We start from the raw sequence: 27,660 nt of genomic DNA, 5'->3' as shown, positions 1-27,660 counted from the left end.
GGGGGCGAGGGCCCCACAGCCGCCCCCGCCGCGAATCGAGCCCCAGAGCCGGGGATGGTCTCGGCCGGTCCCAGCGGGCAGGCAGCTCCTCCCCTCCGCCTGGCAGAGCGGGCGGGCGGCCGCAGCTCCCCCTGACCGGCGCCTCCTTAACCCGGAGAGGCGGGGGCGGCCGCGACCGGGGGGAGCCGGGGGAGGCGGAGCGGCGGCCGGGGAGGAGTCGGGGCCTGCAGTGGAGCCGCAGCCCGGAGCAGCAGCCGCGGGAGCGGCGGGGCCTGGAGAGACTCAACGCCGCCCGGGTCGGGCCCCTGACACCGGAGCCCTGGTCGGGCCCCTGACACCGGAGCCCGGGGAGCCTCCCGGGGACGAAGCCGCGGCCCGGCGGAAGGCGGCGGAGGCGCCGCGCAGCCCCGCGCAGGCCCGTGAGCCGCCGCGGCCTCCCGTGGTAGCCGAGCCCGGGCAGGAGGAGCTGGGGCCCGGGGGGAAGCCAGGGACAGCGCCGGGGTGGGGGGACACCCCCGTAGCCTGCCGGGGTGGGGGGAGACCCTGCCCGCCGCCCCCCGCCCCGTTCGCAGCCTCGTTAGTGAGCCCCGCGCCTGCTGTGGGGACACCCCGGCGGCCCCCCCTGCCAGGCCCCTTCCCCGCAGCTGGTGAGGRAGCTTAACACTTGCCCCCTTCCCCACTAACGAGCCAAGGGTGCGCAGAGGCCCCCTTTAGTAACTATCTAGAAACAGGTCTGCTCTTCCTTGCTGTGGAATAGAGCCTTCTGGAGCTCCCTCAATACTAGTTAAGGAGAGGTGTCCTCAGACCCCAGTTCCCGAGGATTGTAAAAGTAACCCTTGCTACCCATTCCCTCCTGCTACTGAGGAAAGTCCTCTCTCAAGCAGAGCAGACAGCCCTTCCCCAGACCGGGTARTAACGGGAGTCTTTACAGAAGAAATTCTGTATGCCCAAGAGAGGCAGTTCCCGAGACAGAAATAAGCAGGAGCTCCAGATACTTACCTTATAATTTTAATTATTTACATCTGTTCAGCAGGCGATAGAGCAAAACAAGGGAGAGAAAGCAGAGAGAGATTTAGCTATTCTTTCCTTTTCCAGTTGCTGTTAACTGGAGATAAAGGTAGTTTCCAATACTGATCTCATCCTCCTTTATCCCAAGGAAGATCCCTCACCCCTAATCCCAAGAGGGTTTTCTTCAAATACCCCGTGCAAGGAGAGAAGACACACCTCCTAGTTACGGGGGGAGGAAAAGACGGATTTCACTGATAATATCCACGGAGATAGCAAGAATTTGTTAGAGATTTCCCCCCCTCCTSTTAAGGACAAAGTGGACTTTAGAGAAAAGAGATTTCTAGGTAGGTAGATTGGGGAAATTGATTTCTGAAATAATCTGACGATCAGTGAAAAGGCTGTTTCCCAGGGGAACACCCCTTTGGTAGTTAGCTACTGAAAGGGAGAGAGGATCTCCATCCTAGGATAAAACCAGCAGTTTTAGGGGACTGACAATCTCAAGCAGATTGTTTTAATACTCAAGATCCTGATTTCATCCACAATCCTTTTGCCCTCGAAATATTTTTCAAAGAAGTCCTTGGAATAGCTGACAGCAACAGTCTGAGCATGGGTCTCGGAGAAGGAGTGTGAAGGGCAGCACCCCAGCAACCAGCACTGAAGATAATCCATCTCCCTCCAGAAAATCTTCCAGAGTGAGTGACTACATTATATCACCTCTCTGTTCCTAGCTGTCCTTTCTCACCTGTTCTTGTTTTCTATTTCTCTTMTTTTCTCACTGTATCTGCTTGCTTTTAAATTTGTCTGTTTCTGAACCTCTCCCCACCTTCTTTTTGTGTGTATCTTTCTCAGTCTCTGTCATTTATCTCCCTTATATGCTATATGGAATTGACCTGATTCTTTCCCTCACTATTTACCTTGTGGGAGACCTTAGCCCTATTTAATTTTAAGAAACCTCTCTACCCTTTCCCTTCTACTTTCTTTCCCTGGTTTATTCATCCTAGGCTCAGCCTTAATCATCACTGGTGTGAATTAATTTCTGTCATTTGGGGGTCATTGAGAATCATATTACTGGCCAGAAAAAGCTTTGAAGAGACAGGAGCACTGATTTGTAGTGCCAGTGTTCAAGGATGCACCCGTGGGGTGGAGTGTCAGTTCTCCATGTGGGTCCTAATGTGCTTGTAACAGTGGGAATAAAATCATTGTGTGGTGCAGACCTCAATATGCTTGGGATGTGAACATACAGATTCCTGTGCGAATACTCAGATGTGTGTCCTTATGTACCTAAGGGACTGTGGGATGAATTCTGGAAATAATGCCCTTGAGAGTGGGTCTTGTGGTGCCCGGGGGCCTGGGWATGAGAACCATGACAGTGCTGGTGGAACCTGCTTTGAAAGCCAAAAGAAGCCGTTCGGTTGCCACCAGTCTTCATCAGTGTTTTATGCTGCGTTCAGGGGCTAGGAATGTAAATCCTGAAGCTGTTGCTGTGAGAGCCAAGCTGCTGCTTTTTGTAAATGAGGCAGTTAATTCCCAGTCACAAATGAGTATTCTGACACCAGTGTAGTGATTTCCTGAGAAATCAAGTCTGAGGGAGACTTCATCTCAAATAAAGCAAAAGCAGATTCCAGTAGCAGAAGAATCATGCTTAAGGATATCTCACCTGAGGTACTACTGTTTCTGTTCTCTAGTGAGACAGCAGTGAGGAAATCCACGATCAAAGGGCTAGGACAAGTAGCCCTTTTGGAAGCCATTTGGGAGAGCAATGGTTAAACAGGGAGTCCCTGAAGAAGGAACTCCTTGGTGTAATGTGCTAGCAGGATTAGACAAAAGATGCCAAAGTGATTCCCCATTTTGGCAGAGAATTTTGCAAATTAGCCATAGCTTTAGAAGGTAGCTCTTTCTAAGGGAAGGCTGAAGCACCAAGCATACATATGTTCTGGGGGTACTGTTAGATGCCCTCCTACCTGTTGCCCTATAGTTAYGCAATCAGCCTGTTTTGAGTAGAGCTGTGTTATCTAGCACAAGGGAAGAGATAACTGAGGCATTTTGGCCTTTGTACATCCAAGGGGATAAACTGACTTTTCATGGTCTTGAGGTTAATTTACCTCACGCTGCCCCCTTCCTCACAGTAATGACTTGACATTTTTCAAGTGCTTTTGCCTCTGATGGATGCCAGGGCACTTTACAGAATATATATGCCAGCCTTAACAATATTCTGCACTTCCACAGCAATTGCTTTTCTGCATATGAAACATTTTTTTTCTTCCATTAATAATAAAGATTCTGTATTTGCTACCTGAGCTTTAAAGATTCGTTACAGATAYACAAAGCTGAAAGTGTTGTGCTATCGACTAATTGTTTTTTATTTGTTAATTGCAGACAAGGCATTCAGGACTGACTTGGACACAAAATTAAGACAATCTCTGCTCTGAAGATCTCATAATCTAAAACACAGCTATACAAAAGCTGGGACATAGTAATAAATTTTAGAGAATAAATTTTAGAGAGCACAGCTCTTCCATGTGATCATGGTATTCACATCAAATGTTTAGCACAGGTGAAAATGCAGCTTCCTCTGAGGTGGAATACTGCAGCTGTTCTGCACCATTTATTTTGTACAAAAGTACCTATACCTAAGAAAAAGGGAGAGAATTATTTATCTTCATGAAAGTGCAGGGTACTTTATAGACACGTTTATATGGAAGTGTTATAAGAGTTTACATTAGGAATGRTAAACCTGACCACCTAAAATTAGACTTTAAAAACCCCATTAGTGTACCTAAGTAAATAGCCTCTTTCTTGTAAATGCCCAATAATGCAGTGTTTGCTTTAATAGAAGCAATGAAGTCTTCTACATTTGAAGAAAAAGACTTAGTTGTGCCTCTATAGGTTTGTAAATATAAATTTGGACATTCATGCTTCCAAAAGTTGACTTTTCAAGTTGAAGTAGCCTAAACCTGTCCTATGGGCACTCAGCTCCCATCTGAGAACTGACAGTGTGGCATTTCTCAGGTCAAGCCCCTAAGCAAAATTAAATGAGACAGTCTAAAGAGTTATGGGAAAAGGATTATGTTACTAAATGAGCATGAAGTTATAATGCTGTTGAACTATGTGTTCTGTAAGTTCTTGCATTTTATTTTGAGATGTGGACTCATAGGCAAGTTTCTAGGATAGATTAAGGAGCCCAAAAAGTTGGAATGAAAGAATGAAACAGTTTGAGGAGTTTGGATTTAATTTTTTCAGTCTGAGAGTGTTCCCAGTACTTCTGGTTTGTTTTTTTTTTGTTGAGGTTTTTCTTTTTTTTCCCCTCTAAAAATACAGCTGAATGCTGGTGTCTCTGAAGAAGTTTATTCTTGTGACAGAGGTACAGGTTACAGATCACAACCTCCTCCCCTAAACTTCAGCTGACCTTCATATAGTGCGAGATTCAGTCTGTATCCCAGTTTGGATCTTTGGCCCTTTACTTCTAATGCCAGAAAGGAGGTGTGGTTAATGGCAACTGTGATATGGACAGCTGTCCCTCAAGAGCAGGACTGAGCTGATTATCTCATTTTATACACAGCTGTCCAACAGGGATTGTATCTTGGTCATTAGCAACCAAATGATGAAAATTGCTTCTGGACTCATTTTTCCATTTGATTCTCCCAGTGCTGGGTAGAATTGTAACCAGTGACTTTCACACAGAGCCTTCTATGGTTTGTAGTACTCCATTTGCAGAATCTGTTTTTGAGTGATGCTTCAGAATTGAGACTTTGAAGGGTACTGTTTCTAGCATTTTTGGTCTGGAAGGCAGTTTAGAGAAGATGAGTAGTCCCTAGATTAATGGGCAGCCTAATGTGATATCTAACATGTTTGAATTCTCCAGTTGTGTTAACTGTGAAGCCTAAGGAAAAGCTTTCAATTTGCTCTATTGTTGGTAGTTGCCATGTTATTTTAGTAAGAATATCCAGTTGATGTGTTCAACCTCCAAATGTTTATCATCTTTGTAGGAGGCAACATTGCTACTTGCTATCTGTTCTGCCAGTTTTGTATCCATCTTCTTTCTGAGGGATGTATTAATGAACTTAGAAAGCTATAATGTATTTCTGCCCTATACCCATATTTTTCACTTTTCAAGGCCACTTGTGTATGTATAGTACTGAGAGAAAGCAAGCACGCTGCAGGATGTTTTCACAAGTAATTGATTGCAAWTTTTTATCTTAAGTTTAAAGTGAAAATACAAAATAATGTAAATGTTTCAAAATTTGGTGGTCTGACAACCAACTTTGAGACCAATTTAATCCTGWATCCTGTGATGCTTTGCCAAAATTTGGACTAGATTGTTGTTTTATCTGTCTTTGACCCTCCCAATCTTCCAACCTATCCTATTATGAACCTGATACTTACTTAAGTAGGCAGCACAGATTTAAAGGTAGACAKCAGAGATTTTGGTGGTACCTGACCTTTCCTGAATCCCTGTGCTCCATAGCGTCATGTGGCACTCATGTTTCTCTCCTGCACCTTTAAGACTCCACACGTTTCCAGCCTGCCTACTTCTTGACTCTCATTTCCTCCTACACCCACTCCTCTCAGTTGCCCCTGTTATTTGCATGTCTTTTCCCTTTTGGTCCCTTTGGCATTCTGTCCTGTAAGCCTAAAGGTCCTAGAAGCCTAAAATGCTGTGATATTTTCATCAAGCAAGCATCCCTCATCTCCTCTTTAGGATTCTTCATGGGCAGGAGTCTTTTCTCAGTACATCTCACAGGCTCTGATCTTAATTCTACACCTACATTTTGACCTGTTTCCAGTTTGCCTTTCATTAGATTGTGTGCCTGTCTACACATGATATTTTTGTCTGAGGTTATCTCAATAAACTTCTTTTTTATCATTGAACAGACCCAGTTCTACTTGGCTTGGGAATGGCACTTGGTGTCCATAGTCCAACTCGTTCATTCTCCTACACTGTCTTTTCTTCTGGCCCCCTTCCTTCCTCAGGAATTGCTAGATTTTGGTTGGATAGAATGAAAAACGCTTCCATTACATTATCTAGTTCCCTCTAGCACTTGAGGATCTTGATTTTCAGAAGTGGGCTGAACATTTTGTGCGATACCTAGTACCTCATTCCTCATCTTTCTGAGCTGGTCAGTTTATTCAATGTGAAATCAAGAACTAAGGGAATGTGTGTTATTTTTTGGCCTTTTTTATGTTTCAGAGTGACTGAGTAATGAGGGACAGGGTGAGATGATGAGTGAGAGCTTTTATACCTCCAGGAAAAAAATATTTGCTTTTTTGTTTTTTACCATTAGCAATTCAAATTTTGTTTATGCTCTCTGCTCTATAAAGACTGTGGCTGATTATAGCAGAAATGTGTAATTACTGTTAGAAGTTCAAATCTGAATAATTGGGAAAGAATCTGAATACTCTGTGGTCACAAATTAAAGGAGCAAAGTTTCTGAACTCTCTCAGTTTCCTCTTAAAAAACTAKGGTTAAGTAAAACCAAGGCAAGTTCTCACTCCCCATCAGGAACTTGCAGAGAAAAACAAACCACTAAAATAGTTACATCTGAAATTCTTTTTGTCTCTACCTGAATGAAGCAGACAAGCTTTGAATGTAGAGAGCTGGTCTGGATTTTGGGAGAGCAGTGTTCTTTGCATGGTTCTGCTACTCCTTTGCTGGCTGACCTTGGGCTGCATGCTTCCCCATGCATGGCTTCCCATTTATCCTGGAATAGCTTATTGATCCTTTATAAGGGTTCCAAAGTATAAGGATGAAAAGCACTTTATAATGGCTGCCTGTTCTTGCTGTTGATTGCCTTAATTACAATATGATATTGAACTGAAAACCTTTATATGCTGGTTTTTGTGGCATTAGGAAACAGTGAAAGCACAATGCCCCAGTAAATTGTTTCTTGAAGAATCAGTGATTCCAAAATTGGTAGATCCTTATGATGTGGGCAGTCTCTAACTGTTGACTTCAGCGTAGATATTCTCACTCCCTTGAAGTTTCTCCTGAGATCTCTAATGACCTTTTCTTGGCCAGGTCTCAGGGTCTCTATTCCCTCTTCATCCTTCTTGGCTTCCCTTCTGTTTTTGACACTTGATCATGCCCAGTCTTGAAATCTTGTCCTCCCTTGACTTTTGTGACAGTATTTTCCTGGTTTCCCTCCTAACTATTCTACYCATTCATTCAGTAGCTTCTGCACTAAGCTATTTACTTTCCTCCACTTTTTTTTTTTTTGGAAGTTGGACACAATGATCCACTTCTATTATTTTTGCTTTTCTTTAACTCCTTCATGCCAGAGATATTAAATTATGCAACATTGCATACTACCTTAACATATTTTAAAAATTAATTGCTGCAGGCTTAAGACCCCTGAGGCCAATATGGAACTCTAAAAAGCTCGTTTGAGATTTGCCCTTGTTTTCTGCTTTCCTCTGCTGCAAGCTTCCACAGTTGGGCCTATAATATGTTCTTACTCTGAACATACAGTGTAGGGACGCATCTTCCAGTTCATGGCCTGAATCTTTTGCTGCTTCTTTCTCAGTCTCTTTGGGTAACCCTTACACTTGCTCTTTCAATTACCATYTGTGTTACTTGTGAGCTGTTCTTGCTGGCCTCTGACAACTGTGTTACMTTCTYATCTTGTTAAAAACACAATTGCTGAAGCTGTCCTTCTGGCATGTTTTCTCAACACAGTGCCATCTCCTCCTTGACAAGCCTGTGCTTTGGCTATCATCCACCACAGAAGGTTCCAGCTTGTTGTGCTCACTCTAAGGGGCCTTCACACTTCTGTGTCTCCCCTATCTGTCGCTGTCTCTTACTGCWTTGTCCTTTGCTSTGCCAGCAACACAGRCATGACATTGTGCYTTTCCATTTTTTGCATGAACATCTCTTTGCATTCTTCCTCAGCTGACTCATACCTTGATACAGACAGGGATATTGCCAGCCAGTGGAGGCCAGACATACTGGAAAGAACTTATTTCATAGAATCCTAGAATTAAGGTTGGAAAAGACCTCTAAGATYACTGAGTCCCACTGCTAATTGCATATTTGCAGCTAGCTGTTTTCAAATATGCAAGTAGCCATTATTTGCATTTTTGAAAATTATTCAAAGGTCTAACTGATACTCAAAAGGTAGTTGTCTTACTACATGTACCCCCCTCTCCCTGGCTCCTTTTGTGAAGAAGGATGATTGCAAAAGGAATAAAGATTGTCATAAGCAAAGACACAACATCTCAAAGACTGGAGTGTTCAAGGTTAGAGCAGAATAATATTTACTTCCAGCTGCAAGGTAACAACTGGGGCAAGCATGTATKTGGAAGAAAGGGACTTCTTTCAGTGTCTGTAAGGAGACGAACAGAAGATTTCATTTTAGGATGATATCCAAATGGAGCATTTTGTGAGTAGGATGCAGAAAGCCAAGCAGTACTAGTGTTTTAAGCAAGGAGAAACCATTAATGGGTGTGTGTTCTGTGGCAGTGTGGTTCTGAATCCTCTTGACCTTCAAGTTGCAAGCCAGGCTGGTGATTGTCGGTGTTTTGTCTACTGGAAGAGACTTCTGTCAGTTTAGTTGAGAATAACAGCTAACAGAATAATAAAAAAGAATTATGTTAAAATGGTGGTTGAGACTTAATTTATGAGCCTCATGCAGTATTACTTAGTTCTTCTGATTATTCTCCAGTTTCAGCTGTGCTTTTCTCTCAAAGTCCTCTTTAAGGCAACCTCAACCCTGGGAGCATGTGCTGTGTGTACATTTGGGGCACATGGTATAGAACTAATGTGCCCTTGATACCGATTTCCTTTTTCCTATGAATTCAGTATGGAGTTCTTGCTAGTGCTTGATACCCATTTCCACAAGTGGGTTGTGGTTTCTTTCAGCAACTATTGCAGAGTTCATGTTGACTAATCTGTTTTCAGTGGTTCAGCCTTTGGTGAGTAAGTTCTGGCCACTCGCAGTCAGATTTTCATTTTCCTATATCTGGCTGACATTCCTTTCTCTTACATAGGAGCTTTCCACTATTGCTGTCGTTAAAATACAAGGCTAACAGTACTTTTTCACCAAGAGACCCTTTTTTAATGTGATTAAGAATAGAGTCTTCGTTTATAAGCATTTTACATTCTTTTAACCTGGGTGTCTGTATATGTCTTTGCACTGCAGTGCAGATCTTATGAGCAAGATAGTCTGCACGCTGATTGCTTCTGATGTTGTTTCTAGTTTCAGAGACAATCTGGGTATTATATCAGTATTTGCATGTTCTGTACCAAAGGTTTGTTACTGTATATGTTTCTGATAGGCAGGTAAAATTGAAATCCTTTGCTTCAACTTGGGTTCTGTCACAGGGCTGGTGGAAATTTTTGCTTTTACATAGTGTTTGTCTGCCATTGACTTCCTAGTTTCCAAGGGAAAATTTCATTCTAGATATGTGCTCACAAATTTGAATTATTCTAAAACCAGTACCCTATACCTTTTTCAGTGTAAGAGTAATTGTTCTGTTAATATTCTTAAAGCAAATGTCAAAGATTTCTCTCCTGCCTTGGCATATGCTTGAAATTACAGCTCCTACTTCCAACCGTGAAATATTGTGTAGTGGTACTGAGGGTGGAGGGATACTGCAGAGACACTTCTGCTGTGGTGATGTATTTTCATTGTGCTTCTTCAAAGTGCTTGGTTTACTTTTTACTTCAAATCTGTTATTGGGAGGGTTGTCATGGGACATTTGGCTTATTATTAGAATAAATCTTTTCTACTAGTCTTATTACAAAGGAAATAATTTCCAGCGTGGAAGTATTTTATGTATACTGGTATTCTCAGTATCATTKACTGTTTCTTTTGACAGGTGTTACGTATTCCCCTCTTTACCTTTCACAGCATCATAAATAAACAAACTGTCCTAACTTTCAACACATATTTTCAGATTGTCTAAGGGGTGTCTGTGGTGTTTGTATAGTATTTCTCAATGATTTTTTTTTCTGCATGTTTATATAGCAGACAACAAAAACATTTGATTAGTTGATCTTATTAAAATCTGGCAAGGCACTAGCTATGCTTGATCCTACCCTGTTATGCCCATAAAGATACTGCCTCCCTTGACATGAACATATTTCAGACTTTGGCTATAATGCCATCTGTTAATAGGTTTAAATAAGAAGGTCAGGTTTTGTAAACTATACCATTTATCAGTTTCATACAAAGTTAGGACRTAATTGCCTTTGGAATTGAATCCTGATGCACTTCCGACGTGAGGGTATGGGTGACTTTATAGTCCTCACAAGACTTCATGCTTCATTAGTACCAAAAATGCCTACACAGTGCTGTTCATTTACTAAATTCAAAATACAAAATTATACCCAGCTTGTGCACCTTCCACAAAATGGAGGGAGTCGGAAGGTCCTATATTAAAATGGGCTATCATGACATTTATCGGATCAGTAATGACAGTGAAAACAAATTTGTTTTCTTTGTATTTTTCTTTGAAACTTAATATGAACCCTATTTTGTTGAGATTTCTATTTATTAGAGGAAAATCATATCTGTATAATAATTTAATGATAAAAAAATGGTTAGTCCAGTGATTTGTATTARGCTATACATCGCCTAAAAGTTTTCATCTTTCTCTAGCTGGTAATTTCCAGTACCATCTCAGTGTCTTGAGTAACTTTTAGCAAATCTTCTATTCAGGATACCTTAATCACAGTACCACCCATGCTCTTTTACATGAAATAGTATTGAGTATTCAAAGCTGTTCTGTTTTGCACATGAAATGGTTTTGAGCAGGGCCATAGAGTCAGACCCTGACACGTGGACAGGTGCACACTGTGACGGTTCATACTTGTATAGGCAATGCCCTGCTGTGTGCTTTTAGGTGACAGTAGCTTTCTTTGGCTGGATCCCCTTCCCCTTGGTGGCTCATGACTAGTGAGAACTCTGCCCCCTGTTACCCCATCTGCAAGCCTTTAGTTAATTGGGAAGATGTTTTTCAGCTTGTTGTCTTGTCCCCAAAAAAGGAAGCATGGTTCTAGGGTATGAGAATTTCTCCTACCTCCTTGCCACAGGGACTGGTTTTCCTCCTTTCATATGGCATTGCAGACAGAAGGTTGCTGTCAAACTGTAATGCCTTTCTTTTGTCACTAACATGACACCTGTCATTCTTTCCAGGTTAARTTTCATTTTATGAACAACACCCAACTCTTTTCCTTCTGTGTTTGATTCCACAAATACAAAAATTTCCTGAAAGTTTCTCACAAGTATTTACCAAAATGATGGATAGCAAATTCAAACTGGKCAGATAATCAGTATTCCTTTTTTCTGACTTCTTACATGAAGCAAATATCTCTGTGAGAATGTTTGCTTAGAGAAGATCAGATTTTTAAGTCTTTTATTCCTGCCATCTTGGTTCACATGACCTTATTTTTGAGGGAAAGCACATGTCTTAAAATGGCCATTTTACCTTTCTGCTAAACTCAGAAAAATTGATTGTTTTCTTATTTTTGTATTGGATAAGGACACAAGTTTTTTTGCATGTATAATTTACGTGATTATGTCAGAACTCCTTTTTTTCAGCAAAGTAGAAACAGTCCATTTCTTCATGCATGTGGTATTCTTATTTTACTTTTCCTCCTTACATTGTGGCACTATTTCAGAAAGGTTGTAGTCAAATAGTCCTTTTCTGCTAGTTTGGTTTTTGTTTTTTTTTTCATTTGCTAAAATCCTAAGAGGGTAGGGGTATCTCAGAGTATATGAGATGGATATTGTTGGGTAGATCACTGCATCTATGTTTCATGCATCTAAACAGAAGTGGTTGTGTATTTATAGGGGTTCTACAGCAATGTCTGTTGTTGATTGGTAGTCTGCTGTGCATTTCTTCTCTCAAAGTTCATGTTGAGAAACCTCAGGTTGAGTCTCCATTAAATCTTCTGCCATAGTGTTTCATTGGATCAGAATAGCAGCAAATAAAGCAACAGTGAAAGTAAACACAGAAAAATAAATGTAGAGATTGATTCTAGAATATGCATCTTCTGTAGGCAATGCACAGCATGGTGCTGTTCATTGTATGGCTCCCTGCCTCAGTCCTAACTGCTTCTGCCTGACCAGCCTTTGAGTCCAGCCTTAGAGAATGTTTCAGGCTATAAATGTTCATTAACTGTGTTCAATGTGACCCTTAGAGTGTTGTTCCCTACATTTCATATGTTTTTCTGTCCTTATATGCAAGTAGCAGTGATCCTGGTTAAGATCTGACTGGCTTAGAGCAAGCATTTGCCAAGTAGCAAAGTACAGATTTCTTCAGTGCTGCTAAGGGATGGTCCTTGTCCCATAGGCAGAAGCCTGGCTTGCATGTGCAGCAGGAGCTTCTATTTGCTAGTTGCAAAGATTCAAAGTAAGACAGTAGCTTTCCTGGAAAGCTGTAGGAAAGTATTATTAGTCCCAAGCGAATTAGTGGTTATTAAAAGGTATTCAATGCAAGGATTTTCTTTAATACATTTTTCTTACGAATMGGATAGATTCTTGTCTGTTTAACTTTAGTTTGGGATCAGTGCTTGGCTGGATTTTTTGCATCTTTCTGACCTGTCTGACTTGGAATTGGWCTGTAAGTATTTAGTGCTTGAGAAATGAAGACTGCCATCACCTTACAGCTTTTGATGGTGGTTATTGCTTAGCTACCTTATCCTTGCTTTTTAAATTCAGCCAAATACATAAACAGATAGCATTTACCTTGTGAAGTGGGAAATTATTAATTCTGGTCTTTGWCTTCCTTTTTATTTCTTCAAAATTAATTTTGACTTGCTAACGTGGTAGAATTTTTTAAAGCACTCTTGATTTCAGGTCAGTGTGATTATTAGTCARTACTATTTTTTTTCATTGTTTGAGTGTTTTTCATTGTTCTCATAAGAGAAGACTTCAAAAGATTTGCCAGGCAGTAAGCTGGGAAAGGAAAGTTGGAAGAATTATCAATTTTTCTGGTTTAGCTGCAGTCTTGTTTCATCATACCATTAARTAGTATCAAGCTGATGCACCAACCACTTGGGTCAGGTGAATGAGATATGCAACGTAAATTAACAGTAATACTTACTGCATAGCAAGTATTCTTTTAAATAATTTAGTAGCCAATTACACTGAATTATTGTTGCCCTGAAAGTGTTCATACCTAATGTTTGATTATGCCTGATTATTACAGATCCCATATTGTCAGCAAATCCAGTAACATGATCAAGTGCAAACTTGGGAAAAAAGGTCTCGTTCCACTGCTTTGAAATTTCCCATGTGATTGCTATTTGGTTTGAGTCTTCACTTTCTGTCCTAAATTACTGTCTATCATATATGTTCTTTAAAAGCTGCTGTATTTTACTGAATAGTGGTTGTTTCAGTACTGGGTGGCAAGTGCATAGATACGGGTTTTTTTTTTAAGATTTTGGGATTTTGTTTTCTTGTCAAAGATTTTTATAAGCCAAGGAATGAAAATACTAAAATTCTTAGTGTGGGTGTAATCTGACCCAATTCTAATTTTGCTTGTCTCCCTGACAAGTGTATTTTATACAAATGCACAAAAGCTTGTGTATTTGATGATGGGGATGTTGCATATCAGCCTTATATTTTACTGCATAACCAGTCATCCCAGATGCTGGGCAAATCTGTGGCTCTGTGTAAACAACAGTACTTTCTTCTGTTTCTTGAATTTCTTGCGTTTCGGATTGGTATCTTAATCTGCCACAGGCTTTTATAACCTAATTTTCTTGATTTCTATGCTTGTCTTTAAAAAAAAAAAAAAAAAAAACAAAAAGGGGTGGAACAGAGAAATTTGTATTTATTTTACTTTGGGGTTATATTGTTAGTGCAATGATATTTCATAATGGTTTAACAAGAAGCAGTAATTTGTTCTCTGCACCATGGAAATTAAAATTTATATGAGCCACACTTACAAAATGAAACATTCAATTTTTATTTAGTTCCTGTTTGTTTTCTTTCAAGGGGGATACTACTTTTAGTGAGGGCTTTACCTGTGAAGTTACCATGCAAATACAGCTGTGCTTTGATTACACGGTTGTCTGTCCATCCCCCACTGGATAAAAATACATTGTTGCTTTTCTCTTTTATTATTSGGGAACAAACAGTGCTGCTATTTTGTTTTAAATTTGTGTAAATTTCAAGTGTTTGATATTAGATTAAACCAGTCAAAAGGAGTTATTCAATGAAGCACAACTTGAGGGGGCTGGATAATGGAAAACCTTTTGCAGCTTGGATCCTCTCGTTAGCTGTGTAGCAAGTAGTCATCCCTATCCTAAGTGATAGTGTGGTAAATGTGTAGATAGATAAACTAGTAGCAGTTGGGCTTTTCCTTTTCTCCACGGACAAAAAACTGTTTCCACTCGTCGTCGTAGATACTGGGGTGCTGCAATTGTACTTAGCAGTCTGTGGCTGCCTAGGAGTGTGAGTGATGATGTTAGCTGTGCAATTAGGAGGTGTTTCCTGAGGCCAGGGCTGTGGAGCCACTGCCTGTGGGGGCTGAGGGATAGATTTTGTTGGGATATTGTGTAGGTGTTTGAGCCCTGAGAGGTGTGGTGAGCACATGCATGGAAATGAAGGGTTTAGTGCATATGAATGCGTTGGAGTATGGACCTCAGTGCTTTAGTGCTGGGAGAGCACTGGAGTGCAGAAGCGAAAGGTATCATGCATATGGTTGTGGGGGAAGAAYGGGTAACTTCAGTGTCAAAATGCTGGGTGCATCTGTCTCTGGATCTGTGCATCCACACTGTGTTATTGTCAAATGCCTATTTTTAGAACAAGTATCTAATTGGTATTCATGCAGATGGGTGTCTCCCTGTCTCATCTGATCCACTCATCTGAGTGATGCACTCAGTGGGAGGTGTCTGCTGACGAATCTTTCCTAAGAAGAGTGTGTTCGTGTCAGTCTCTTCTCTCTGACATGCAAGTGTTTAATTTGTTATACGTACATAAGTATGTGTGTTTGTGTGTTTACCTTGTATATGCTCCAGCATGCTCAAAGGTAGTACCATCTAATCCTCAGGCAAGACTAATTTCAGAAATGAAAAGTGTAGAACTTGCATCCCTTCAAGACATGATTCTTCTCTTTATGCAAAGAATAAGCACAGAGCAATGCAGRTTGGGGCCTTGGAAATTTAGCCACCTCAGTCTTCAAGGGAGTGCTCCTAGTATAGTAATGTACCCAATTGTGATTAGAATGATGAAGTTTCTGCTGCCTTGTCTACTGCAACAGACTACATAAAAGTTTGTGTACTAAGTGTACAAGTTCATACAAGTTCATGCTGCTAAATGTTTTCTTGATATAAAATAATTGTTAAGTAGAAATCCCTGTATGCAACTTCTAGCCAGGTGTGTTTTAYTTTTATAAGGGGAAGTGTGTAACATCTATAAGATAAAAGGTTCTGGGTCTCTTCCTGTAGCAAACCAGTGTGAGTTTGGACAAGTAAGTTTTTCCTGTGTCTCAGAATTGGAGAAAATAGTTGCCTGCTATATTGTGAATTAAGTAGGATTTAATTCAGTAAAATTATATATATATGTAGGAAAAACTGGTTATGGTAGGCAAAGCTTTAACTATTATGAGCTTAATATAGTCTGTTCCAACTTGACATGGTGGATGTAATTATCTATATATAGTATTATGCATGATCTTGGTGTTTTAAAATGAGATATGTAATCCTAGCTCTAAGGAATAGGATTCATTATAATGTCACCTAATGCGAAAAGAGAGGCTAGGCCTCAGAGAGAAGTTAATTTCCCCCAAATTAAGCTAGTCCTGACTTTGCAGATAATCTAATTAAATTGTGGTTTGTATMTGGCATGAATGAGTATTCCCTTTTAGCTATGATTTTCTTCTTACCTGACACAGTAAACTTACTGGATTAAAGGTAATCATGGTGAAGAGTACAAAGGTTGTATGGATTATATAGTAAAGGAGTGAATGTGGTACAGCTGCTGAAAGGGCTCTTCCTTTGAACAGGTCTTGGTTCTTTACCTGGGAACAGTGTCCTGACAATGTTGCCATCAGTGTTAGAAAGCACTGTCCCAGCTGCTCTTAGTAGGGATGGTCCTCCCAGAGGCAGAGTCATAGGCCTTTTGGGATGGTTCTGGCTGTGAATAAGATGCCTGAAGTGGCATGATCTTCATACAGCTGTTTGTGATAGGGGAGAAGCAGAAGAAGAATACAAGTAGATATTTCTGTTCTTAGGCTTCATCTTGTTTGTATCTCAATTTCCTTTCTGCTTCTTTCTCCTCACAGATATTCCTGCTTCCTTCCAGCACCATGGCCTCTGACCTGGAAAGCAGCCTCACTTCCATAGACTGGCTCCCACAGCTTACTTTAAGGGCAACTATTGAAAAATTAGGGGGTTCCTCACAAGCAGGACCTCCAGGGTCTGCCCGAAAGTGTCCCCCAGGCTCACCTACAGATCCCAACGCCACCCTGAGTAAGGATGAGGCTGCAGTGCACCAAGATGGGAAGCCACGTTACAGCTATGCCACCCTGATCACATATGCCATCAACTCATCACCTGCCAAGAAGATGACGCTTAGTGAGATCTACCGTTGGATCTGTGACAACTTTCCCTACTACAAAAATGCTGGTATTGGTTGGAAGGTGAGGACTTGCATCACTAAAGTACCCTTTTTCTCCTAATTACAGGATTTTTTTCCTAAATTTTATGCAAAATAGCCTCACTGAGAAAAGTAAGGGAGATGTAAAACTAAGTTGACCAACTGGAGRAAATGCAGAGCCAGAAGTCCCATTTTCTCTGAGAATTTTGTTGTGTGTATGTGATGTCCCATTAAGAATGGGTGTGCGAAAAACCAACCACCAACCAAGAAAAACAACCAAAAAACCCAACAAAACCCACTTCACTACCAACCTCTGCATCACTCTGATGCTATTCTCAGGCATATGCATATGCACCTTCTCTAGGTGTAGAGGTGGTTCAGCACCATATTATTACCTTAATCCATCCCTTTCCACAGCTTCTGTACTGCCCCATTTGCCCCATTCCAGGAATATGTAGTGAGCTTTGGCTTTTGAGTGTGCACCTGTTTTCAGAGCATGCTCAGAAGACTCTGTTTTTGAAGTACTTAACTGCATCTCTTACTCTCTCATCAGAACTCTATTCGTCATAACCTCTCTCTGAACAAATGTTTTCGAAAGGTGCCTCGACCAAGAGATGATCCTGGGAAGGTAAGAAATCTGCATGCTTCTGGGCAAGCAATTTAAAACTGCAGGGAATAAGCTGGGGTTGCCCTTTCTAACTCATGGTTGGAATTTGAAACCTAAAGTGTAGGCAAAAATGGAAGCAGTAGTAAGATTTACTGCAGTCCTTTGGCTACAGAAGCGTGTACTTAAAGGGAACCTGTAAAAGAGCTTTAAGGATTTTAGTAATTATTTTTCTTACCTGTGATCTTCAGTTGTCTTAAAGATACTGGAAGAAGTCAAAAACATGATTGAATGTACTGTATTAGTTTTGTTTCTTTTGTTCTTGATTTTTGTGTGTAAAATGTGGGTGTAGTCCAACCTGTTCTGTTGTGAGAGAACATAGTGACTGTTGATGAACAGCAGGACTATGATGTGACATCATGGATTTCATGGAGACAAGATCCACAGAAATGAGAGCAGAATTAACCTATTTAGACTGCAAAATATCTTATGTTGGAAAAACAAAATATGTCATCACCTCAGAGTTTAAGTCATTTACAAGTAAAACTCAAGAATTTAGGAAGTTGTTGGCTAACTAAGAACTGATAAATCTCTGATACTATATAGTGATTGTAAAGGGGAATTAGTAGCAAAACCAAGACTTGGCATCTTGGCATGCAGATATTATTGTTTAAAAAAAAAAAAAAAAAACCACAACCAAACAAGCTGGAGGAGATGGTAGGGACAAGAAGCTATGTATTTAGACAGAAAGATTGTCTCCTCCCCTCATCCTAAAGTTAAAAGAAAGGACCATTTGCTGAGGCCTTTTATTCCAGGTTATATTTAAAGGACTGTGTGGTGCTCTGTTGGCATCTATAAATGGAAATTGTAGATCTTTGAAGATCGCTGCTCAAAAATATCATTAATTATGTGGCTTATTCCAGGAAATCCTAACTGATTTAAGGGTATATGTTTGCAGGTGTTCRTTGGCATGTTGGGCTGGATTTACAATGAAAACCTGTTCCGTGCTTGTTACTTATACAGATTATTCAGATCTCAATTGGAGGTTAAAACAAGCTAAATCACACTCTAGAGTTCTCTTTATATTTATTCAGAAGACAGCACACGTAATTAGAGACTATTTTATGTTGAAAGGGATCTCTGGAGGTCAACATGTGCCCCTGTCCTCACCCAGACAGGAACAATCACATTAGGTTGATGAGCTCTGTTGAATTTTTAGTATCTCCAGGGATGGAGATAGCAAAACTGGGTACTTAGTCCAGTGCTGCACCACCAACATTGTGAAGAAGYTTTTGTTTATATCGGACTTTCCCTTGCTATAATTTATATTTGTTGCCTTTTGTGCTATATGTTTTGGAGAAATACTTGATTMTGTCATCTTATATAATTTGCTTATGTGGTTGAAGATAGTAGTTTGATCCCCTTAGCATTTTCTTATCCAAGCTAAACAGACCTCTCTGTACAGAATTTGCTTTAGTTCTTAACCATGGTTTAGTTCTTAGCCATCATGGCCTCTCTGTGCATGCTCAAAGTGGAGAATCACAACCATGGAAAAAGAGCAATCCTTCCAGCTGTTTCTGCCGAATCCAAATGTTGAGTTGGTTCTCATTGGTTAATAGTAAATTCAAGTTGTAAGGAAGCTACTAAAGGGAGTGTGCAGGCACAAAAGAGTTCGCTTAGCTTGTATCAAGACGTCCTTTCGGTGTCCTGTCTCAGAGTGATGGAAAAGTAGAGGATTCTGTCTTCCACTGTTAACGTTGTAGCTCCTTGTGCAACCCAGTGCAAGAGAGGAATCTCTTGCCAAGACCCCAGTCTCAGTTGTCTGATGTTCTAGAGGGTCGTCCTTGTGGTCTTAATGTTTAGTTGGTGCTGCATCCCTCAAATCAGTAGGTCCCTGCTTTAGGAATCTCTGTGATTTAATCATATATTCTTCTTTCCAGGGCTCTTATTGGACAATAGATACATGTCCAGATATATCTCGCAAGAGGCGGCATCCTCCAGATGATGACGTGAGTGTTTTTGTTTCCACACRGTGTGGAGTGGGGTGGGAATTCCCTTCCAGCACCAGACCGTGATAATGTTTTTGAGTCAGGGTGTATAGATGGGGAGACAAAGGCCAGGACTGAATGAACTACTGTGTATGTCCTGCTGATTGGCTGTTGTTGCTGCTGTTCAGTAGCAAAGTTGATCTTGTTTAAAGTCCTTTTTATCATGACTTCTCAGTGAGTAAGGCCCAGTCCTCCTCTTTTTTTAAGCCATGAACTTCTACAGCGGGGGAGCTGGCTTCCCATCTGCAGTTTCACTTCTCCATCTGTTTTTGATTTCAGCTCCTTTCCTTTTCCCTTTCTTCCCCATCCACAGATACCTCAAGACTCCCCAGAGCAAGAGGCAAGTAAGAGCCCCCGAGGGGCTGTTCCAGTCAGCACAGAAGCCTCTTTGCCACCTGAGGCCACCCCTCAGATGTCGATCCAGAGCACCACCCCCATTGCCAACTACAGTCAGGTGAGCCGCGGGGAAAATGATAGAAGTGGGAGGAAAAGGAGAGTGGGAGGAGTGCATGAATGGAAAAGTGAAGTGGCAAGGAGAGGGAATTGTGAAAATTGTGATATGGGGGCAAAAATAAAAAGAAGGGAAGGAGCTGAATTGCAGAGATAGAATATAAGGAGGAAGTGAATGTTGGCAAAAGGTTGGATGGGGATAAGGACAAAGGTATAATGGTATTAGATAGCTGAAGAAAAGGCTGTAGCCATTGTGCTGCAGAGGAAGGGTTGAGGTTGGTGTTCGTCGAGGAAAACGGCATTTGGGAAGGTTTCTTGRAAGATGAGCTAAATGACACAGGATATCAGTTCATATTCTACGTGTATCTAGTCTCTGATCTCTCTCTCAAGCTGCAAAACCTGATACAGGCTAAAGGCCTTGTTTCTCCCTCCCTTAGCAGGGTGCAGGGCCTGTGGATGTTGCCTCTACTGTAGCAGGAGGGCAGGGCCGTGAAGGGGCAGATGTGCCACCCCCACTGTACAGTGCCAACCATGACTTCAAGTTCTCCTACTCTGAGATCAACTTCCAGGATCTTAGCTGGTCCTTCCGAAATCTCTACAAATCCATGCTGGAGAAATCATCTTCCTCTCAGCACGGTGAGTAACTACATGCGTCATGTGGGGTGGGCAGGTATCTGCCCACACAGTCTTGTCCATTTGGCATCTCTCAGATCTTTCCTCATTTAGGAGCCTGTGCAAACAGACTTTCCTTCTTTGGCATGCTGTAATTACTTCTGCCAGGAGCTGATAAGAAGTCTGCATGTCCTTTATGCATTGCTCCCCCTAGTTCTCTCAGAATAAAAAGCACAATGGTTTAAAAATGCTTTGTGTTGATACAAATACAATACTAAAATGGCAGAAACTGAGTCCTGAAGAAAAGAGGAGAAATAATCACAGTCTGACGGGCTAGAAACTGTAAGAGGGAGGGGATTGTTGCATCTGGAGTTTCTCAGAAGGAGAGTGGAAAGTCATCATTGCACTGATCTGTTAAAACTAGGATTGTACAAGGCCTTGGAGAATTGAGCTTTGTGAATTGAGAGCAGGGAGCTTCCAGCTCCATTCATATCTTGCATTTTTGGGATTGAGTAAGCAGCCAGAAGAGGGCAGAATCACTGCAGGGATGACATGTCCATGGAAAATACTTCAGAAAAACTTACAGTTCTTTCTGCCTTAAAACACTCTTCTAAATATTAATCTGGTGTGGAAAGGAACATGAGCTTATTACCTGAGCTTCTCACATGAGCTTCTCAGCTGTGCTATCAGCCATCACACAGTGCAGGCAAAGTTTGCWACTCTCAGAGGAGCCTCCTGAACTTGAAGCTTCGGTGAAATAAAAATTCATATATTTTTACTGCTTTCATCATGCTGGCACTCTTGTAGGGGCCTGTTGTGTGAGGTTGTAGTATAAGCAAGCTACAGAAATGTAGAGAAGAACCTTGACTTGGTGTGTTCTACTGATTTTACAAACTTAGCAGCAGTCTGTTGGTTTTTTTTTTCCCTCCAAGTCTTAGGCTGCAAGGCAGTGTAGGAATACTTCCAATTTTTGAAAAAAATTGTAGGCAACTTTTGAGTCACAATGGCAGTATTCATCCTTTTACCACATCGGGGTGATAGGATACTCTAAGGATTAATGTTGAATCTAATGAAAATGTGTGACTTGCTTGCAGATGGTCACGTAAAGGTACTCAGAGTAAGGGAGTAGCTCAGGTTAGTGGCATATAATGCCCCTGACTGTGATTTTCCACAGAGGTTCCYTGGTGTATGAGAATGAACAGGGGAAGCAGATAGAAGAGATTTGCTGAGCTCCTAGTGTTTGGGAAGTATGGAAAATACCTGATGCTCTCATGTGTAGAGGATGCCTGAAATACAGGAGGATAGAAATGACACACCCAGTGAGTCAGAAGGAATGAAAGCAATAAAGGAGCCCTGATGTGCACAGTGTGCCCTTTGCACAAAAGCAAAGTCTTTTATGACCTCTTATGATCAGTGTGAGAAAAATTGTGAAGATACCTGATGAAGCTGCTTGTAATAAGAGAACTGAATGGAGCTTTTGGAACCAGCAAGTCAGATGTATTGTTAGCCATTTTCTAAATGTTCTGCTGTGTAGGTTTTCTTAATGGTCATTTCTAGGAAAACAACATGTGCATGACATTTCAGGAGACTTGGATTACTTTGGTAAGTCTAGGAAAAGTCCAGGGAGCATTTATTTGCCTAACGGTGTACTAAATTCCTTCTGAGTCTCTGTTGTAAAGCCTTTTCTTTTGAGCAGTCCTGGAGCACAGCAAGGGCGTAACAGCACAGGTGATGGTTGTTGGCAGCCTGTAGAGGGCACTCTGAAAGCTTCATAAATAGCGGAATGAGCAGTGTGAAATTAGAGCTGGAYAATGTAAGCAGAGGTCTGATTCGGGCTCTCTTAAAGCTCCCTTCTCTTTCATTTGCTCGGCAGGTTTCTCTTCTCTCCTTGGTGACATGCAGCCCTCCAACCACAATTACTACATGTACCAGCAGCAGCAGCAGCAAGGCCCCTCCTCAGTGGGTACTGCTCCCCCACTCCACACTCCAACCCCCGAGGGYTGCTCATCCCAAGGAGGAAAGCAGCAGGGTGGTGAAGGTTATGGCCCTCCACCAGTGATGTCCATGCATCCGCCCCCAATGCAGCATGGAGGTTACCACCAGCATCAACAACATCACCCGCACTCCCACCCACAGCAGCAGCCGCACCAGCACCAGCAGCAGCAGCAGTCACAGGCTTCAATCAACAGTGCTGGCTTTGGTGAGTCAGGGGTGATGAAAAACACAGATGGGGGAAAYGGAGCAGTGAGGACCCCCGAGACAGAAATCCCACAAGTGAGTTTTCCCTAAGTAGTGTCTACTTGTGTGCAGAAAATAGGTAAAGGCCAGATGTGGTTGAAATCTGAGAGGAAAATTGCTTCCTTACTGGAGGAAAGGAGAATACATCCACTGTGGGTTTGGGATTCTGTTTAGGGATGCAGCATAAAGTCAGGGCCTAAGTGAAAAAGGAGATCCCATCCCTGGTTTTTCAAGGTAAAAAGGATTTCTAGCTGCTGTGGCGTCAGGCTCTTTGGTGAAGAGGGGCCAATCTTTTTATATTAAGAGGGGTGGAGGGAAAGGGAGATCTATATTGGATTAATCTTGTCCCTGCTTCATTTCAGCGTTTCCCCCTGATTGGTGCTCCAACATTGACTCCTTGAAGGAAAGCTTCAAGATGGTAAACCGGCTGAACTGGTCTAGCATTGAGCACTCCCAATTCTCAGGTCAGTGTCGACCTAGGGACTAGGGATAATGACTCAGTGACAAGGGCTATAGTCTGGAATGTGTGAATGCTGTGCAGGGATTTTTTTTCAGTATAACTGTGTCAAGTCCATGGATTTCTCAGACTCACCTCATTTTTAAAAAGAGGTGTCCTACTTCATGGGTTCTGTTAAAGATCCTGAAGCACTTGAATGAACACAGGAGGATTTGGGGCAGGGAGAATTAATTCATAAAAGTATGTTAGAAACTAACAGATTTTTCCCTTCAACTCTTCCCTGCCCTATCTGAGTCAGTGAGACAGTATCCTAGATGTGGAGCTCCCCTGGAGTCTGGTGACAAATTTGAAATTATAAAGTTTGGTTTGTGAAGAGGAGATAGGATTTAGGGGCAGATGACAAAAACTCTTTGCAGGGAAGATCACAGTTTGACTACTGTCTTTGACACTGTCCTTTGTCCCCTGCAGAGCTCATGGAGAGTTTGCGCCAGGCTGAGAGGAAGAACTGGACGCTGGATCAACACCATATTGCCAACCTCTGTGACTCCCTCAATCACTTCCTTACCCAGACTGGTCAGCTCCCTCACCTGGTTGGCCCACAGCAGCCCCCTCGAATCTCTGATTCTTGTGCTCTGAACAGTGGCAAACAGGAGCAATCCATGAACCAAGGTAATTAGGAGGAGGCTAAACTGACATGTAAATGAAGGCCAAATTCTGTGAGTATCCTAAACTACTTGCAGCCTTGCCAGGCAATGCAGCACCAAGCAATTCAGAGCTAGTCTRTCAGAGCTGTTCGTAGCAACTCGGCTTCCTCTGGTTTTAAAGAGCTGAATGTACATGCCTGTGGCAGGACAAACCACTGTTATGTGATGCATACTATTAACAAGCAACCTCCAGGCAGAAATATATTTAAAAGGCAAACCTGGAAGAGGAGAAGGGGATGGTGTTTTTTGTAGGTGACCAACAGAAAAGAATGGCAAGGTAGAGAGATTGCAATTCCAGGTGGTAGGAACAGTAAAGGAGAAAACTCTGTGCCCATGTTGGGGAAATACTGACTGTACAAGGAGTAGGGGATGCATTCTGAGGAGGGGATATCGTGGTCTTGATAGAACTATAGTGGTGTATGTCATCTAGTACTGAACTAAATTAATGGTGTTGAGCTAGCTCATGTTTCTGGATGAAAATTTTCTTCTGTTACAATAATAGAGGAACTTCTGCTGGTTCCAAGAACAAGACCCCTGACCAAGCTATAGCTTGCAGTTAGGACCCGACAGCTGAACATCTCCTCAGTATCCTGTGGATCTGAGTGAGTTGTTCTGTGGCTCAGCCGCCACCCAGTCAGGGCCAAGACTTCTGCTCTGAACATTAACCGTTGTCTTTGGGTTTTTTTGGTTTTGTTTTTTTGTTTTTTTTTTTTTTTTTTTTTTTTTTCTTAATTAATTTTCTTCCACAGTGAACTCCTATGGTCAGCCCCAGCCTCCCCATCTCTTCTCCGGGCCATCTCCTATGTACCAGATTTCCACCCAGGATTCTCCAGGATATAATCGCCCAGGTAAGGGGTGACATTAAGGCATATTACACCATTGAACATTAAWGAACTGAGTCCCAACCCCTTTATGCATTTCTCCCAAAGCATTTAGTAATCAAATGGAGCACTGTGGGTAGAGATGAAGCATGGACTGCAAGGGAYACTCCATTTAGGGCTCTACCATAGCTCTGGGAAGGTTTAGGATTTCAGAAGCCTGATTTCTTTCACTTCACATAAACAGACTTCTAGYTTAGCCTAACCCTCAGGTAGTTGCTTGAAGACAACTGTACATGAGAACTTTCTGTTGATGAAGCCCTTTGTAGCAGTCAGCTACAAGGAAAGTAAAGGAGGCTGAAGCTGCTGTGAAGAATTTTACAGCAGAACATCCCCGGACATTAGTAGGTGCTGTGTGACAGAGGGATTGACACTAGTAGTGCTCTTGTTGTTAGACTGTTGGAAAGGAGAAGGCCCAAATCACTTCTAGTTTCTTTTGCCTGAGGGCCCACTATGAAAAAGCATGTAGTTTTTGATACTAACCATTCTCTTCTTTTTTCTTCTTTCTTCTTGTTTTTGGCTCAGCTCATCATCTGGTCCCTCGGCCTCCAGGGCCTCCTCCAGGTGCCAATGAGGAAATCCCCGATGATTTCGACTGGGACTTGATCACCTAGCGAGTTATAGACTTGATAGCCCGTCCTTTATGAAGGACGTGGGAGGGGAGGGGGACATGGGGTCAATGGTGTCAGCACCGCCCTCCCCAGCCTCCCTGCCTTGCCTGTATATAGATATATATTCTCTATCTCCGCCAGAGAAGCCACCGCAAGATGCTGCCGAAGATAATCCTTCCTTGCGTCCTGTTTTATCTTCTTTTCTTCTTTTGTTTATTATTATTATTGTTATTATTATTATTATTACCAATAATTGAGCACAGCCCTCCCCCCTCCTCTGGTGGCCTCGGACACATCAGATTGGCTTGTTCGTGTTGTGCAGTTCCCCTGTGGAGGGCGGGAAGATGGGTCCTTGGTGCCATGAAAAGACCTTGGAAGGCTGAATCCTCGAGTGCATCTTTCTCTGCCTCCGTCATTTTGCGTTTAACAATCCCTCTTTCCCTTCAAGGTGGCCTGTGAATCTGTTGTATTGGCTACTGGAGTGAGAGAGCCTAGTGGACCCTGGGAGCCTGTAGTTATGTTGTTTCGTAAATGTTGTAAAGGTCAGGGGGCTGAAGGGACACTGGAGGGGGTGATCTTAGCTCTGTGAACTTTGTCGCACCAGCAGGAACAGCAAGAAAAGGAGTGGTGTTCCTGAGTAAAAAGAGAGGGTAATCCCTGAGGTAGGGAGAGCTGAGCTGAGCTGGGAGGGCAGACCTGAATTTGGAGAAAGGAGAATGTAGCAGAGATGGTATTTCAGCAGAGAAGTTGAGTTTCAGAATGTGGTGCCATCTGTGAAGACTGAGATTTTGAGGGAATCCTGACCCATTTCCTACACTGCCTTTTGCAGTCTCCAGGTGAAGCCTACACACCCATGAGGTAAAAGAAGCAGTCAGGGGTGTCACACATGATTCAGCAAATTCTGTTCCCCAGAGCTTTTCATTTCACCCCACACCCCTTCAAGCCCTTTTTTTAAAATATGTAGTGAGGCTCTTCCTTTCGTATGCAAATTTGGAAGTTTTCTCCYATCAGTATTTGTCCAATTGTTATTTGGCCCTCCACCCCTCATATTTCTTTGGAAGCTGCCCTGGCCTGTGGTTTGAAAGTGCCAGGAACAGGAGTCTGGCTGTGTAGGTGCACGTCCTCCATCAGCAGTTCCCACTTGGTGAATGGACTCATGGTGGGAAGAGGAAGCTGCTGTGCAGAGTGGGGCTGAACTGGGGGGGCTGCTGGTCGAGGGCTGGACCCTCTAGTCAGGGACTGGGARGCCCTTGCGAGTGTTTTTTGTAAGGAGCGTAAGGGGAGAGTGGGTGAAGCTGGGCAGGGTCTTGAACTGAACAGCCAAAGAGTRTAGTAGTATAAAAGGGAGGAGGATGTCTCCGACCCCTTGCAGTTGAGCTGGGGAGATGATGTAATCTAGTGTAAATCCCGAAGTATGAGCTTTGTTAGCACGTGCAAATCAGGAAGGTGGAAATGGTGCAGGACCAGGAGTCAGTGTAGAGATGCTTCCTCCCCAAAGTTGTGTCCTGTGTTCCCCTTTTTTTCTGGTATGGCTCTGTTCTGTCACATCTTTTATTTCCTCTTAATATTTTGTAAAGCCTCCCCCCCAGCCCTTATTCCATATACCAGTGAAGGGAAGAAATGTGTGAATAGACCATCATGGCTGCTTGACAGACCTGGAACACAGGAGTAAAGTAGTAACCTCTATTCTGACTGCAGGAAGATGGGGAACTAGCACTGATTTTTAAATTTGCTGTAGGGATAAACCAATTGGAAATTGGATTGTTGTCAGGGAAGTGGACAGAGTCTCATTGGAAGGGGGAAACAACACTTTTTTTTTTTCTTTCTTTTTTTTCCTTTTTGTTTTAAGTGTGTTTTTGGGGGGGAGTTCGTCATTGAGCATTTCCGAGAGAAATGAGGAATCCCAGACAGCTTCAACATGGAGTCAGCTGTTATCTCTGCTGCCTCAGGATGGGAATGATACAGCTTGGAAGCATGTGTGATAAGTTTCTGTGSAAAGTGGCACCAGAGACAACTTACGGCAGGTGCCAGTTAGTGTTTTGCAGAGGACATTACTGAGAGCCGGCCCTGTGGAAGTCTGAAAGCACCACCAGAAGAAAACCAAACCAAGATGGCTCCTTCTGCGTATCCAAGTGCTCCTCATTTGCATATTTGCCTCATTTGCGTATTAAGTTGTGCCTCATTTGCATATGTAAATACATGCCGGTCAGTGTGCAAATTAGCCTCGTTCCTCTGCCCCTGAAATCAGTGTGCRTTGTTAGTGTATGGGAAGACATCGATGGTTGGGTGAGGAGCTCTGCAGGTGCGCGGGCACTGGCCTGCAGGGAGGGCAGGGGGCCCAGCCTGGCCCACAGAGGGGTCTTGCAGGCCCCTCCAGCCCAGTGTGGCTCCAAATGCTTCGTGTCAGTGGTCAGGGAGAGAGGGGGCGTGGTCTCACGAGTTTATTTTTGTGCATGCTTTCTTAATAAAAAGAAAAAGTGAATGTTTATGGTTTAACTCTTTTGG

At 42.4% G+C, this 27,660-nt stretch overlaps 1 protein-coding gene across 4 annotated transcripts; it reads left to right on the top strand.

The window, feature by feature from the left end:
* The first annotated feature begins 211 nt into the window (after nucleotides 1-211).
* On the top strand, nucleotides 212-27,641 carry FOXJ2 (forkhead box J2). Of its 4 annotated transcripts, none has more exons than XM_057375806.1 (12): nucleotides 212-647; nucleotides 1,583-1,700; nucleotides 16,240-16,596; nucleotides 17,107-17,181; nucleotides 19,098-19,166; nucleotides 19,519-19,659; nucleotides 20,093-20,291; nucleotides 22,141-22,467; nucleotides 22,868-22,969; nucleotides 23,431-23,631; nucleotides 24,416-24,514; nucleotides 25,070-27,641. In XM_057375806.1, exons 3-12 carry the CDS (start codon nucleotides 16,264-16,266, stop codon nucleotides 25,156-25,158), a joined length of 1,635 nt encoding a protein of 544 aa, XP_057231789.1. In that variant the 5' UTR covers nucleotides 212-647; nucleotides 1,583-1,700; nucleotides 16,240-16,263; the 3' UTR covers nucleotides 25,159-27,641. The 4 variants fall into 4 exon arrangements, with proteins under 4 accessions (XP_057231789.1, XP_057231788.1, XP_057231791.1 ...); XM_057375805.1 differs by having other exon boundaries at nucleotides 1,580-1,700; XM_057375808.1 differs by having other exon boundaries at nucleotides 212-1,700; nucleotides 20,096-20,291.
* Nucleotides 27,642-27,660: the final 19 nt, after the last annotated feature.

The sequence above is a fragment of the Malurus melanocephalus genome, unplaced genomic scaffold (genome assembly GCF_030028575.1).
Source record: "Malurus melanocephalus ecotype Western Australia unplaced genomic scaffold, MMel_1.1 scaffold_259, whole genome shotgun sequence".
NCBI classification, from domain to species: Eukaryota; Metazoa; Chordata; class Aves; order Passeriformes; family Maluridae; genus Malurus; species Malurus melanocephalus.
Note: the sequence above shows the minus strand (reverse complement) of the source record. Positions and strands in the feature narration are given on the sequence as shown.